General features: G+C 34.2%; 1 protein-coding gene across 1 annotated transcript; it reads left to right on the forward strand.

Annotated features, from left to right (window-relative positions):
- Positions 1–296: 296 nt before the first annotated feature.
- On the forward strand, positions 297–17,175 carry LOC137405778 (dynein assembly factor with WD repeat domains 1-like). The gene is made up of 11 exons (XM_068092170.1): positions 297–413; positions 1,757–1,829; positions 2,457–2,529; positions 2,651–2,781; positions 4,307–4,429; positions 6,860–6,959; positions 9,354–9,461; positions 10,410–10,638; positions 12,214–12,386; positions 14,764–14,926; positions 16,621–17,175. The coding sequence occupies exons 1-11, from the start codon at positions 374–376 to the stop codon at positions 16,653–16,655; spliced, it is 1,248 nt and encodes a 415-aa protein (XP_067948271.1). The 5' UTR covers positions 297–373; the 3' UTR covers positions 16,656–17,175.
- The last annotated feature ends 24 nt before the right edge of the window (positions 17,176–17,199 follow it).

Genomic DNA, 17,199 nt, shown 5'->3' on the forward strand with positions numbered 1-17,199 from the left:
TAAATAAACAATATTTCGCGAAAGTGTACCAATACGTATTAGACCAATACAAATGTAGTCTTCAATTTCCACTAACAGTCTATGGAGTTTGATCAATAGTCTTAAATTTTGCCGATTTGTCTTAGTTTTCAACGAACAGTTTAGGAATTTAAAAAATAATCTTGAATCTCGACTAATAGTCTATGAGCCCGACAAATAGCTTAGCGGCAACAACAGTTTTAACCGTTAGTTTTTCAAATAATCCCCTAATTACCAGCATTTGATGTGGGCGCATAACGAGACTACGTCTTTTAGGTCGCTGTTTCCTGTGTTTGGCTTGCACTAGGCAATTTTTCTTTTAGAAATCGCATCTTCAAAAAACCTCGCATTCACAATGAAGCTCAAGAAATTTTTATTACGATACTATCCACCAGGTAACTATAATAAACACAATGTGTTTTTTTATACATTTTAGCTGTAGCTTCGCTTGCGAAAAAAGTAGTTGTCGGCCACTATCGAGTAATTCTAACCTAAACATTCCAATTTGAACCTTATCAATGGGTATTAACCTTATCAATCGTTGTTATATGTGAATATCGGTGTTTACAGGTGTTTGAATATAACGTGGTTCAAACATTTTAAATATATTTTTAATATGTTTAGATCTTTTTATTTGCTACAGAATTTTAAATAACTGTTTTACAAGATCATGCCTCACCTAATACTGACCCGTGTTTTTAGGGTGTATTATGAATTTGCAAGAAATGTCAGTGTCGTAAGATGGTTTAGACTAGACTACATACAGATTGCAACAGGTTCTATGGCAAACTTTGCGAAATATAATTTATTTTTTCAAGAAATTTCAGTAAGTAGCAGTGTAATAATATAGCTGACACTCTGAGCTTTAATATTAAATACAAGGTTTCAAAGCATTCAAGTGAACCACGTCATTCCAAGAGTTACTGTGCAAAACATATTAGAATAACAAATATGTAAAGCACTAATAAGTACAGTTATGTTTGTATTTTGATATAACAAGCCCAAAACTAATGGTCGAACCATAGGCCTATATAGTGTTGTTCAAAAATAAAAATCTTCGAAACATGTCATGTTGAAAATTGTCTTTTATTGATGTTGGTGTAGCCCTAGAATGTGGAGGTTAGCTAATCTATCCTACAGTATATTTTCTTAGCTTTTTATTCACTCACACAACTTCTAAAGCCTTTATGTATGACTAGCTGGGATACCTGGCATTGTCCGGGTTTTAAAATTAGCTTATAAACAATGGGAGTTGCCTGGCACTTGCTATTAGCCTGGCACATTGCCAATGGATAATTTGAGTAAGCTTACTAATAAGAGTTATCACTTCTCACACCTTTGCGTCGTGACTGAAAGCGGTAGCGTATTTACTCCCATATAGCGACATATATCGCCTAATGAATTCATCAAGTTTATGTGGCTGAATTGGTAAGGCATCAGACTGATGAACCAGAGGGTCCCAGATCAAATCAGACGCGCTCCCAATTCTTTCTTCTAAGATTTTAATAACTATAGCTGGAACGACACACAAACTTTGAGAAATATATACAATTGTATATATATGGATAAGCTTTACCACTTATGCTTGACATATATACATTCCATTTGAATTCTGATTGTGTTTCTAACATTGCCTTCCATTACTCGCAAAACTTCTTTATTCTGGTTGATAGCGTACTTTATCACAGTAAATTATGATATGAAGGGATAAAGGCTTATTAGGATGTTCTTGTTGCAGGTATCATACTCGAATACGAACAAGGTGGCATCATGAAACAACGAACACTTGACCTGCTAAATCTACAGCCGCAGTTAGTTTTTCAGTATATTCTAGAGTTATTTGGTGTAGATGCTTAAAATAGTTTGGTTTAAAGATGAACTTACACATAATATTAGTAGATTTTATCAGAAAGTGTCGATCGGTATTTTTCTATAATATGCAATTGTTTTTAATGTTTGAAGTGTTTTCTTAAGAGCATTTTAACAGTGATCAGTCATTTTAACATCTTGGCAGTCAGATCACTTCAAACATCAAAAACTGATCTCAACTGATAGAAAAATATCGATACTTTTTGGATAAAATCTACTACAGTTTTGTGTAAGTTAGTCTTTAATAATTAATTAAATATTTCTATTGCTTCTACTCTCTCTGCTGAATGATTTCTTCCTTATCGATAGTTTCACTATCCCAGTTTAAGGTTTATTTTGGGTTTATAATTAAAGATTGCTATATTAGCCTTATGTAATGATTATATTGTTTATTTTTTCAAATTCCTTTTACCCTTTCTATCCTGTCTCAGATATGATATTCTATTTGAGTAACAACATATTATCTCTGCCATACGATTAAATTTGCCAACATAGAATACTTCCGATGTTATCTCTTACCTTGTGAGGTACATAAAATTATCTGCAGTGAAATAAAATCTTTGTTCTAGGTCAGACATAGATACAGTGGTGGATGAGTTGATGCGCACAGAAAAACTAATAACTCCTTCCAAAGTCGATCAGGTTAGTAAATGTATTCGTGTCTGCGTGTTATTTAATGTTACGTCGTAAACGCTTGCACGATAATTTTGCTTCTCGAGCAGTAGTTTTGTTTTTATTTTGATGATATTTGCTTGAATTTTAGGTCAGAAAACTAGTACAACGACTCCAAGAAAAGCTTGCTATGGCTCAAGACTCCACATTCTATTTGTTTAAAGTTCTACGGGCTCACATTCTACCACTTACCAATGTAGCTTTTAACAAATCTGGCTCTAGGTGAGACATATCTATGTATTCCATTTAAACAATTAAAACAAGGTATAAACTGATGAAGCGGTCGTAGTTCAGTGGATAGGGTGCTGTCTTATGATCAATAATTCAGTGGTTCGAATCACATAGCCTAAGGACCATTGGTGATGTTAAGAATGGCATCCAACCACAATTGCTCTGGTGTCAAATCTGGTCAGGTCATCGGCGACTAAACCAGGTTCCCCATCTGCACTCCACTGTGAAGGGAGGGGTGGCTAGCAACCCTGCGGGACTAAAAACAAAAAGTGAAAAAGAATGGAGGAGCTCTTCTGTGAACTGTTAGAGATTATGTCTTCACAGTACATGTTATTTAAAGCGAGATAAAGCAACTAAAATTTAATTGCTTTACCACGTTGTTTGGTATGCTACAATAAAAATGAAAGCGCAGGTTTAAAGTCTGAGCAAACCAGCCTCATCAAGTGCTAAACCATTGTATAACCAGGTGTAACTATTGTATTTGTTGTATTGTAACCAACTATAAGTATGGTTTAGCACCTGATAATGGTGGTTTGATCAGATTTGATGCTGCGCTTTTAAATTTTATAGTTAACCATATGAAAAAATGTTGTAGTGCAATAAATTTTAGCCACTCGTTACCTTGTTTTATTCAGGCTTTTTTTAAGCCAAGCACTTTATATGTAAAGCCACTAGAATTAAATTAGTTCCATTTACAGAATGCACAGGTCTGTCTGTAATATTCCTAGTTTTACCTTCTCTCATTCGGTTTTAATGAATTCATACACAGCGTTAGTCTGAAAAATATTCACACATATGCCTTCCTGGCATCACATCCTTTGATTGGTTCATCTAATATGTCCCAGGGTTGCTCAAGACTGTAGCTAAATTACTGATTGTTTTGTTCGACTAAAGTTACAAGAGAAAAATATTCTTCATCATATAGGGTTTGAACTCGGTGATGCTCTCTAAGTATGCCAACTCACTAACCTCTGTGCCAATCATCCGTCTTCTAATTATAAAAGAATGATTGCACGCATACTTATTCTCTGTGCTTTATTGACACTCCTGATGATCTCTGGCAGCGCACCAAATCGCCAATATACAAAAGATTTGTGTAGGTTTATTTTCAACTGTGTTCATCAGTAGCTCGCTCAAATAGCTTTCTCTTTATTCATTCTACCAATATTTTATGCTCGAGATATTGCCGAAATACTTGAAATATTTCAAACTGATTGAAAAATAAAAGGTGGCTGCCGACAGGACATTACTTTCCACTGACACACTGATTGAAGTTCTTGGTAATGAAAACTTAGATCTAAATAGACAAAATTAGAAAGCTGACAACCGTCAGCGAGTTACTACATGTTCACAATGTTGAACTTTTGTTACCTACTTTCTCTGTTTATGCTGCCACAAATGAAAAATTTAATGACTTTTTTAGGAGAGATTGTAATCATGCTGGCTGTCTACTGTATTTTAGTGTGTCTGTTGCCTGCTACCATCTCTTCTAAAAAATCCTGTTTTTTCTTCCTAGCTTCATCACGGGCAGCTATGACCGAACATGTAAGGTTTGGGACACGGCATCTGGTGAGGAGTTGCAGACATTGGAAGGTCATCGCAATGTCGTATATGCAATTGCTTTCAACAATCCATACGGGTGGGTTTAATAGTTCTTGTCTTAAAGAGAGTGGTTAGTTTATGGATGGCGGATTATTTAGCAATAAGGAATACTTATCTAATAAAATAATATAATTACATACCGTCTAAACCTCAGGTCGAAAATGTTTGGGCACATACTCACTAGAGAGAAGCAATTGCTTGAATTGCATATTCAACTAAAATCTGATCACAGCCTATGTAACCTGTGGCCTGAAACAATTAAGAATTTTTCTTTTCTCAGCTGATATTACGCCCGAGTAAACTAAGGTTTCATAGTTTCACTTTATTTTTTCTGCTTTTCCTGATGACATACGATTATGAAATTCTGGTCGCATTGTACAGTATACATTTTCTGTGTAATTTCAAAGTTTCCAGTCGATCGGACTACTGCTTCTTGAGATATTGCTGAAATACCGATGTCACTTGTAGCTGACAGAGAAATGTAAAATGGCTGCAGACAGTACATTAGTTTCTAATAACACACTGATTGAATTTCTTGGTAATGAAGGGTCAGGAGTAGACAAACCTTGAAAGGTTCTTCTCCTCAGCAACAAGAGCTTTACAACTATTTGTTATTTTATTTATAACAAATATACACAATATATTATTGTGTATATTTGTTATATACACAACATTCTATTTTGAAACCAGCAAACTTTTAAACATCGCTTACTACCCGCCCTCCTTATGGAGTAGCGTGTAGTAAGCGACGTCTTTAACACTGAAGCCTGAGCCCAAGATAATTCGGAACGTTTCTTTCGCATTAACTCTACGCTCGAAAAAAACTCAGCTGTGGATTTTGGCTTTGCTTATTCTCTTTCCAGTTTAGGTAGCATTATGAAATTCTGGTCGCTAAGTGCGAACTATGTTTTCACTACAGTTCCAACATTTCAAGTTGACTGGACTATTGACTTTTGAGATATTGTTGAAATGCTGAGGGCATATCAAAGCAGCAAAGAAATGAAAAATGGCTGCTGACAGAACACTAGTTTCTGATGACACATGCTGATTGAAATTCCTGGTAATGAAGATGAAAAACAGACAAACTTAAAAAGCTTCTTTTCAGCAACAAGACTTTTACACTAAAACTATTTAAATAATATACACACTCTATCCGACTCAACATGCATCAACCATTGTGTTTCTTCAGTTCCTTCGAAACATCATATCATTGAAAGAGTGTAAAAAAAAAACTATTTACTAAATTTGGTTTATGATATTTTCATTGAGTTCAACAAGCTTGTAGCTTCAAAATAATATTCAGTTCAGAAGGAAGTTTGCTATCTTAAGAGCTTCCACAGTTTCAAGAGCTCCCAAGAGCTCATCTAAGCTTGCACAGAGCTCTCACAGATCTCAATATCATTCTTTACAGCTTGGAAAGTTGTTAATACGGTCTAGGATCAGTGGGCTTACTTATGTTTGTAAGGTCGGGCTTCACAGTTTCAAATTTAAAAGTTATAAGGAATGTTTATCGGATTATCCTTATTCCTTGTCGGATAAGGAAATTTATCGGGTAACGTCATTTTATACACAGTATAAAACTGTATACACGGTTTTATACACAGTTTTATACTGTGTTTTATACTGTGTATAAAACTATGTATACACGGTTTTATACACAGTATAAAACTAGTGTATACAGTTTTATACTGTGTATAAAACTGTATACACGGTTTTATACACAGTATAAAACTAGTGTATACATAGTTTTTTCGAATTTCGGTTTGAATCGAAGTCTTTGTAACACAGAACACTTAAACTCAAGTCTACCTCCTAAATGACTATTTGGGAGGGTATACATATGATAATGGTGCAGGTACCAGGCGTTGCCCTCTGGGAATTGTTTTTGGAAGTAGTAGAACGTCGTATCGAGCGGCATAAAAGCGGCGGCATATTTTAATTTTAAAGTAAATGTTAAAATATTAGCATATGGTCTTTTGAATGCAAGTAGACATCGTTTGCCACTGTTTTATGCAAATCAACCCAAATTTATGAAATTTTGAAAATTTGGATCATTTTGGAACAAAAATGCTTCGTGGTTGTTTATGAAACCCTCTTAGGTTTCCTCAGCATTTACCTTTTCTATATGTACACTTGCTAGTCCTGTGCCCTGTGAGAGATCATCATGAGTAATCAGTATGATTATCCAATAAAGTTGCATGGTTGCCGAGTGGTGTAGTGGTAATGTGCTTACTCTTGAATCTGACAACCTGGGTTTGATTCCTGCGTGAGGCAATCTTTTTCCTAACGCATTTAGCGTGGCTATGGACAGAGAACACGGCTTTTATTATAGTAAAAATTGTTGGTATTATGGGTAGTATGCACTCATGCCAACCTGTTTATTATCTTAGTTTTACATATGCCTGTTCACTCACCTCTACTATCTCTCATCTTACTCTGAATATTATTATTGTCATTCTGGTTGTAGAGATAAAGTTCTGACAGGATCATTTGATAAGACCGCTAGACTGTGGAGTGGAGAAAGTGGCAAGTGCTTCCATACCTACAGAGGACACACTGCAGAAATAGTGAGTTACACACACAGCTATTATAGTACTATTATAGTGCTATTATAGTAAATAGATTGTCTACTTGATGTAACACTGTGTCTTTATTTGCCATGTTGAATGTCATTATTCTAATATGTTCTAGTAGGTAGGTTTTCCATCCAAGTCATTGCCATAAAGAATATTATCCTATATTGTTTTGAGCTAATAAAGTTGATAGTATTAAGTTTGAGCTAATAAGAGCTTTGTAGAATGGTCTGTATACAAGAACCAAGATTGCAGTTAACTTTATTCTTTTAATAGGTTACAATAAAATCGTCAACGAACATGTTATTATTAAAAGTTATTGAATTATTAATATTATCTATATATTTCTCAAAGTTTGTCGCATGTAGGTTTGTAAGATTGATTGTCCGGCAATAGATCTTAAAATCTTGAAATAAATATTCCGTGCCGACGAAGAGTCGATCTCGGACTCGACTGTTTACCAGTCTGACGCCTTCCCCACTAGATTACAGAAATTAAATTGCTAGCTTGCCAATATAAGTCATTATATGAGAGCAAAACCTAACTGCTTTGCTTACGACGCGGGTCATAGCATAACGTCACGAGAAGCTGTTCGCTCATATTATTAAACTTGCTAATAGCAAATCTCTCACTACTTCTCATTGTTTGTAAGACAAAACACTTTTCTCATGATATGTAGTTTGAAAGTTAGAATGGAAAATGTCGTTATATGTTAAATACAAATCAATTTTCTGTCCAAAGATTTTTCTATTACCCGGGCAACGCCAGGCGGCCCAGCTAGTAACATATTAAAACTAATGAAGACTTGATGGTAAATTATGCGTGTTGTCACATTACCATTCTCATTGTTCCTGCAATTATTGACTCAGTGGGTATTATTTATGCATGGCTTTATCTAGTACAAGTGAGTCCTTTCTAGGGATTTCAACTTATAAAAGAGAGAATTTAAGAAGTTTAGTTAATACTTTGTAGCCTAATCTTGTACATACAAGCCGGTCTCCTGATCCTAGACTGGCGTACATACATGTATGTTTCATCGACTGTGAAAACACTTGTAATAGCGCATTTCTTTTGAAACTGAATATAATTTTGAAGCTCTAAGATTGTGGGGAACAATGAAAGAAATGGAAATGAAATATAGTGAATATTTCTTACTTTACTCTCTGTTAAAAAAGGTGATGTGTTGGAGGTGATTTAAGACTCATCACTATTGACGTACACTGAATGTGATAGAGACTCATCACTATTGACGTACACTGAATGTGATAGAGACTCATCACTATTGTCAGACACTGAATGTGATAGAGACTCATCACTATTGACGTACACTGAATGTGATAGAGACTCATCACTATTGACGTACACTGAATGTGATAGAGACTCATCACTATTGACGTACACTGAATGTGATAGAGACTCATCACTATTGACGTACACTGAATGTGATAGAGACTCATCACTATTGACGTACACTGAATGTGATAGAGACTCATCACTATTGACAGACACTGAATGTGATAGAGACTCATCACTATTGACAGACACTGAATGTGATAGAGACTCATCACTATTGACAGACACTGAATGTGATAGAGACTCATCACTATTGACAGACACTGAATGTGATAGAGACTCATCACTATTGACAGACACTGAATGTGATAAAGACTCATCACTATTGACAGACACTGAATGTGATAGAGAGTGTGGGTTTTCATGAATAGAAAAACGACTAGTTCAAGTATCAAGCTTTTGTTGGTGATGGGAAGAACTTTTTTAGGTTTGTCTTTTTTTGATCCTTCGTTATCAATAACTTCAATCAGTGTGTCATTAAAAATTGATGCCGTGTCAGCAGCCATTTTTCATTTCATGGTTGGTTTGAAAAATCTTTAGTATTTCAGCGATATCTTTAGAATTAGAATTCCAATCGACTTAGAACTTTGAAATTATATTAAAAACGTGTCACACACGAAGCGGTCAAAGAATTTTTAGTCCTACATAAAACAAAAGTTAGAGAAACCAAAGCGAAACTATGAGGCGAGTTTTCTTGGGCATAGGAACTGATGAGTAAACAACTCTCAAATTATATCAAGTTCAGACTTTGCAGTGCAAAATAATACTAAAGATTTTGTACCAAATAAGCTACTCTTCACCTAAAGTCTCTATTCAAATTTTATTCTATTCATCAGTTTCTACCATTGTTTTTTATTGTAGTTATATGCAGCCGTTGCTCTTTATTTAGACAGCTGTTTACCCTTTTTATTCTTCAAGTCTTTGCAACTCTTTTCTGTTATGCTTGTCTTTTTGCTTAATCATTCTGAAGTCAGCATTGTTCGCTGCTTTTTTTAGCAATGTTTGTTTCACACTTACTTTTTTGGTAACTTCCAGGTATGTTTAGCCTTTGATCCAAAGAGTACCAAAGTGGCTACTGGTAGTATGGATGCAACAGCCAAAGTTTGGGATGTGGAGACTGGAGCTGAGCTGTGTTCACTAGTCGTAAGTTCATTGTGCTTAAAAAAATTTCAAAACACCACTTTCATAATTTCTTTTACATTTTTTTGCACAGCTAAAAAAACTATTTAATGTTTGTGTTTCGGATGTTTTTCAGAATTTAAATTTGAAGCACATTTTTATCTATTCCTTCTTGTTTCTATTCATTATAAGGATTTTGGTGAAGAAGTGAGGAAAATCAAGGATATCTATACCATTTTCTACCTTTGAAACATGTAATAGTCATTGCTTTTATTAGGAACATGTTGAACAATTTTTCAGCCCGCTGTTTCTTTTATTGTAATCGTTTATCTTGACTGCTTTGCAAATTGTAACTCTATTGATATACACTCTTATAAGATGCCTCACACTCATAGCAATGGCCTCTTCTTTAAAATTACAGCACGCTGTGGATGTATGTTAGCATCTTCCTTGTGGTTGTAGCTCCATGTCTGTGAACATGGGAAGTGTTTGACACTTCTGTAATTAAGAGAGCTGATGTTATATGTTCTTTTACCAATCTATTTTTTGTGATGGTCCGGCAAGCAAATTTTATATTGTCTTCTAGAAGACAACATGAATGCATCTTTGGATTGGTCAGAATTAGTTAGAAAACTTTGGATCGGTCAGAATTAATTTGAATTCCAGAACAAGGTTGTGTGCAATCCACATAGCTTGGCTTTGTGAACATCAGATTATTGTTATGCTTCTAACTGGGCGATCTGATTTTTAAGAGTAATGGAATTCTTCACAGATATTTGGAAAGGTTCAAATCTGTGTATACGCACTGCAATAGTCATATTATTATATCTGATTGCATCCATTCAAACCTGTATATACGCCTTGTAACACAGCTATACTATTAAACCTATTTGTAGCTCACATAAACTTAGGATGTACTTTTTTATAATTCTGCTTTGTTGATCACATATAATAGTGACAATACACTTCCAGGGTCACAATGCTGAAATAATCTCGCTGTCATTTAATACGGCTGGAACACACTTGATTACCGGAAGCTTTGACAACACGGTTATCGTCTGGGATGTGAAGACTGGTAAGAGGGTTTACACCCTTGTCGGTCACCAGGCTGAGGTCAGCAGTGCCCAGTTCAACTTTGACTGTTCTCTTATAGCCACCGGCAGCATGGATAAAACTTGCAAGCTCTGGGATTTTACGAGGGGTGAGTGGTGAAGTCTCTGCGATATGAGGCTGAAAGTTTCAATTCGATTGAATTTTGTTTTTCTTTTAGTTATGGAATGAATAAAAATTTAGAGTTGTTCACTTACAATCACCAATGGTGTGTGTGTGTGTGTGTGTGTGTTACGAGGCGGAAATACGGGTTTATGAATTCTGTAAGGCTACATATCGCATGTAACCTCAGGAATCTTTTTGTCATTTTTTGAATTCAGGTACTGGTATAGCAGACTGAACATGAGAGTCTGCATTGCTTTGAGTTGGTGCTTAAAAATTTTTTTTAAATTGTCCTAATTTGGATGAATTGAATGAAACCGCACAAGATTTTTATTTAGGGGTTCATTAATATATCTAAAACAGCAGTATAGTTATTCCCATTTCTCAGAATTATTTCATAATGACTATGGATAATTATAACTGCGATAAGCTGTAATAAGAACTGTAATTCAATAATTACTTTATTGTGTTTTTTATATATTTCAACACTATTCTCTAAGTTCAAAGCTGGAAGGATATTGGTACATTTTTGTACATAACACAACAATGTGCGTTGTGTAGCTTTGTTATTTTTAGGAATCAATAAATTTTTAAACTACAATCTAACACTAATTATTTGTATAGTCACTTTTTCCATCAGAGTTTCAGCTTTTCTAGAGTTTCATTCGTCTTTGGGATTTGTGTGCCCTTGATATTTTATGACTAAGCAAGGCCAGATGATTTATGTATTGCTATCACAGTAGACGCTCCTACAAAGTAAATAATCTGTTCTATGAACGTTATAGAGAATTTACGTTATAAAACAATAAAATACATGTAAATTGCCTAATCCGTTTCAAGATATTTTCATACTTACCTTTTTAACCATACAAAAAACCATACAAAACTTTTAATTGGTTGTCTGTACCGTAACACGGTGCAGCATTATTGGTTTGCACCGACAACATTTCTTTTTTTTTCTTATCACTTTCACTCGTTTTATGGTTGCAGTTATTTTTCAATAAGCTTTATACGCACGTTTTCGATGCCATTCACAACGATTTGTTTATTTTCTCTAGACAGCAAAGTATAGTCTGCGGATGAAAACTAATAACAAATACTTTATACGTCTACAATAAAACAAAACAGAAATATGTTTTCACTATAATAAGAGCGGTATGTACCTGTACGTTGTCTATCCGTATCTAGGGAGTCGGGGTTAAGATAAAAGATATCTTTTGACAATATTCCAGCTTGTAACTTTCAGATTGGTGAACTGACGCTGTAACGCCTGCACCAATCGATCGTCTTTAAGTATTTTTGAACAATTGCGCTGCTACTTTCGAATTAAAATCGAATATGAAACAAGTTTTTCATTTTTTAAACTTTATTACTGTACCTGGACACACGAATGACAAGCGATCAGCAGACAAGCAGATTTATATATTTTCTCTAGAGTAAACATGCCCTCTGTGCATAGTCTGGCTTTAAAAAGACACGGACACCAATGATCAGATTTTACACACGACCACAGTGGTGATAGCAAGGTCACTAGATATATCCTAGTCGCTCTAATCCTTTGTAGGCTGTTGTATTGGAACTCTGCGGGGACACGACGATGAAGTATTAGATGTGGCGTTCGATTACACTGGCCAGAGGCTGCTGACTGCGTCAGCCGATGGTACAGCTCGCTGCTACAATTCTACAACTCATAGTCTACTCAGCAAGATGGAAGGACATGAAGGTGAAATATCAAAGGTACTGTACGCCATGTTTATTTACCTTGACCTTAATCATTGTCATCTGGAAACTATGCATTTTGGAAAAAACCTTTCACAAATATAAATATTTTGTAATACAAATTACTTCTTCTCAAGACTTCTACCTGAATGTCTTGAGGTGATGGTCTTGTAAATCGAAGCAAAAGCCATTTGACGCTGTTTTATGCATACTTACACAACTGTGCAATTGTGTACATTGCTCCCGCGAAATCATAATTATTGTTTTGGAAGAAAAAAATAATGCTTTGTGGCAGTGAAAGAATTTTTCGGGGAGTTTCACCATGCAGATCTAAAAATTTGTAATTGGTTCAGAAAGTTCACCAGGCCAACTTGATCTGGAATGTGGATCTGGGTTTATGTGGTCTTGTAGACTAAGTTTAGGCGGAGTTTGCACGCGAACAAACATTCTTCCTTTTTATGTTTTATATATGTGTCACACAGCAACACATTTGGTTTTTTAACAAAAAATGCTTTATTATGTTCCGTGTCTATTTTTACGAGTCCGTTGTAACTAGAATTAACACACACGGAGTAGTCATTGATGACGCAAAATTTCATAGTACATTATGATTTATGAGCTATGACAGAGTCGCAACAGTTAGTAATCAACTTTCTACTATAGGACATGCAGGTTCATTCTGCAGAAACTTAACCAACTGCTCAGACATCAATTGACATCTAGCTCTGGATTTACTCTGCCAATGTCTCTTCCAATGCTTCTGCCAATGTCAATGTCCTAAGATTTTTCATCATATAAACGTGTGCAAAAGTAATTGTAAATATGTAACAAAGTATAACATAAACATACAAAAATACATGTATATCTTTTTTCTATCATACTATCGTGCTGTTGGAAGTGTTTTATGCGCAGTCTATCGTATTGTTGTTTGTAGCCTATAAAATGTGTGCTGGGTACAAGGTTTATAATAATAAGAGTGATTTAGATTTAAATAGCTTTTTTATGGATTTTATCTGGTTTAATGAAAATTTTTTCCTTTTAATTGATTTTCAGTCTTGTAAAATACAGAACTTTAAGAACTGGCTTTTTGTAACTATTTTCAAGTCAACAACTTTTAGGACTGTAGAGTTGGGATGGGATAGAGAAGGATCATCCAAGGCCTTGCGTAGCAGCAACTCTTTGGCATACTGTCAGCTTACAATCACCCTATATACAAATTTTTTTGTATACGACATAAAATATGAGCGAATACTTGTATTAAAATATGGAGTAATTTTTATTGTACAGCAAGTCAGATTTCTCAAAACGTTTCAGTTTTGTAAAAATTATAAAAGCTGGTAGAAATAAGAAGTGAACCATGAAAACAATAGATAGTATATGAAAACAATAGATAATATATAAAAACAATAGATAATATATGAAAACGATAGATAATATATGAAAACAATAGATAATATATAAAAACAATAGATAATATATGAAAACAATAGATAATATATAAAAACAATAGATAATATATGAAAACAATAGATAATATATGAAAACAATAGATAATATATGAAAACAATAGATAATATATGAAAACAATAGATAATATATAAAAACAATAAATAATATATGAAAACAATAGATAATATATAAAAACAATAGATAATATATGAAAACAATAGATAATATATGAAAACAATAGATAATATATGAAAACAATAGATAATATATGAAAACAATAGATAATATATGAAAACAATAGATAATATATGAAAACAATAGATAGTTTAAATTAGTTAGATCACTCTGTTTAAACTACATACATACTTTACCTTATATACACACATCTTACCTTCTTTCTTTCACGTGTGCCTATAAAGTTGAGGAACAAAAAGTTTTTTTTATTACTTTTATAAACAATTTAGACTTTTACATTTTTTTTTTGTCTGGATTTATGCGATACATTTCTTTTGATGTTAAATTTAATTACTTTAAACATTTATGGTTGTTTTATTGACTTAAGAAAGAATTCAGCAAAAGACATTGTGTTCTTGTAAAAACATTTGTTCCGGATTGCGACGGTTTCGACCAGAAGTGACATAAGAAGCAAGTTTTTCAATAGATTACTTTTATATGTTGAGGTTTTGCTGTATTAGGTTATTGTTCATGTTTTCTGATAATCTGCTGCAGTCATTGTCAAATGGTGGATAATGATCCAATTTCTTATGTTTCATTTTTTGGGCTCCTCTAAGTTAGGTTTTCTTATTAGGTTCAGGCTTGTTCGTAAATTTGTGTTATCTGTGAAAGTAAATTACTGTTAAGTGCGGATAACTCCTTGAATCATCTGTGCAAGGAAGTTACTGTCAAGTGTGGATAACTCCTTGAATGAAGATTGTATCTTTGTCAGATCGCTTTCAATCCGTCTGGAAGTAGAGTTCTTACTGCAAGCTCTGATAAAACTGCTCGACTTTGGGATCCAGAAACTGGAGAGCTCAAACAAGTTTTGGAGGGACACAGCGATGAGATATTTAGTTGTGCTTTTAACTATGAAGGAAACACCATTATAACAGGTAGAGCACCTTTTTAACTGTTGCAGACTTTTATAATTATTTTAGTCTGTCATAACTGGTACATTACCATCACAACTGATGTAGTACCATCATTGCTAGCATAATACTATCGTATTTGCTGTTCCAATAGAGCTGTGATAGCACTGATATAGCATACAGACGGTTCCCAACCTACGAACGAGTTACGCTCCGAACGATTGTTCGTAAGGTGAATTTGTTCGTAAGTTGCTTCAGTGCTATATTTTGTATTATAATTTATGTTGAAGGCCTATATAAGTATATTGAAGGTTTATATAAGTATGTTTAAGGCTTGTATAAATAACCTGTATTGGTTTGTACTGAAAAAAATATTTAACAAAATGGAGATAATACTTTGGTGGACGCCGGGCCATGACACTGCATTTCTTATTTATTGTATGTTTTGTCCTTTTTATTATATTGTTGTTTTAATCGTTATGCTATCACTTATCGTTGTTTAATTTTTTGTATGTGTAGTCCGTTTATTATATCGTTGTTTCACTCGTTATGCTATTGTTATATCTGATATACCGTCATAACACTATCACTTATCGTCACTTAGATTGTTGTCATACCAACCGCTAGCGGTCCTATTTATTCACCTTGTTAGCCGGTGTTCTTACCGTTTGCCATTAGCCGGAACGGTTGATATTATTGTATATAAATGAGTGCGCTCATTTAGTTGAGCAGAGCAGATAGCCGTACGCTCCTCGGCTAGTGAAATCTCCTTCGCTAATTAAAAGCTGAATGAAACTACACGCACTCTCTTCTCTTTATTTATTAGTAGAGATCGTGCCAAGTAAAGGCCGGCAAATCTCTTTACAATACGTATGTAAAGTTCAAACAAAGTTCAAACAAATAATTTGAAAGTTAATCGAGTTACAAACAACGATACATACGTTCGTATGTACCGTTGTTCGTAACTCGAATGTTCGTAAGTAGGGAACCGTCTGTATACAGTTTCTTCATATCTGCTATAGTTCTATCAGAGCTGGTATTTTTCTACTATAAATACATATGAGAATTCAGCGGGGCATTCAGTAGTAGATACATATAAGCATACTACTAATAACTAGTATGAGAATTCAGCGGGGCATTCAGTGGTAGATACATATAAGCATACTACTAACAACTAGTATGAGAATTCAGCGGGGCATTCAGTGGTAGATACATATAAGCATACTACTAACAACTAGTATGAGAATTCAGCGGGGCATTCAGTAGTAGATACATATAAGCATACTACTAACAACTAGTATGAGAATTCAGCGGGGCATTCAGTAGTAGATACATATAAGCATACTACTAACAACTAGTATGAGAATTCAGCGGGGCATTCAGTAGTAGATACATATAAGCATACTACTAACAACTAGCTCAAGTAGACATGAACATACTTCAAGATTTGGATGATAACGCTGTCAATAACAACATCTTTAGTACGGAGTACATGCTGCAATGTTTGCACTCAGCGATTTGATGTTAGCCTTATTTTACTGGCCAGTTAAATTAAATAAACATTAATTAAAATTAAATTAATTAGTTTCTTATTTATGTAGAATAGAGCATCTTATTTTATTTGTTATTAAATAATTACCAAATTAAATAATAAGATGCTTTATTCAACAGGAAGTGCTATCTGTTTTATGGCTAGGCGCTGTTTCCTTGATTTACAGGAAGTAAAGACAACACCTGCAGGATATGGAAATAAACATCTTCAATGGAGTCATTAGCAGCTCCTTCCAGAACCGTCTCACGTCATCAGTTTTAACCTCGAATATTGATATGCATATGGAACGTCACAATTATCTTCTGTTGAGATTTTTCATATCTGTTTTATCATTCCGTCCTGTGTCAACCAATCAATTCACAGAAACCTAATACCGTCCACATGAGACCAAAAAAATATTACACCACGTTTGTTATTTTTTCTGTTGTTATATTTCCCTCCATCAGCTTCTTAGAACATTGTGTAGATCTGCATTTCTTCATTGGTTGCTATTTTTTGACAAGAATTAAGTCTTCTGTTCCACCGTCCATAAACACTGTCCATTATTCTAAATGTTATATTTTCAATATCGAATATTTACAAACATCCTAGAGGCGTGCTTCGATTTGATCATGGGTTTTTCCAAATTAAGCTGGAAAAATAATTTTGTGATTAGTATTTAGTTGCTTAATATTGTCACTTTATATTATAATAATATACTGTTGATAGTTTTATTGGCATACACGGTGAACACACTAACTTTACA

The sequence above is a fragment of the Watersipora subatra genome, chromosome 10, assembly GCF_963576615.1.
Source record: "Watersipora subatra chromosome 10, tzWatSuba1.1, whole genome shotgun sequence".
Classification (NCBI taxonomy): Eukaryota; Metazoa; Bryozoa; class Gymnolaemata; order Cheilostomatida; family Watersiporidae; genus Watersipora; species Watersipora subatra.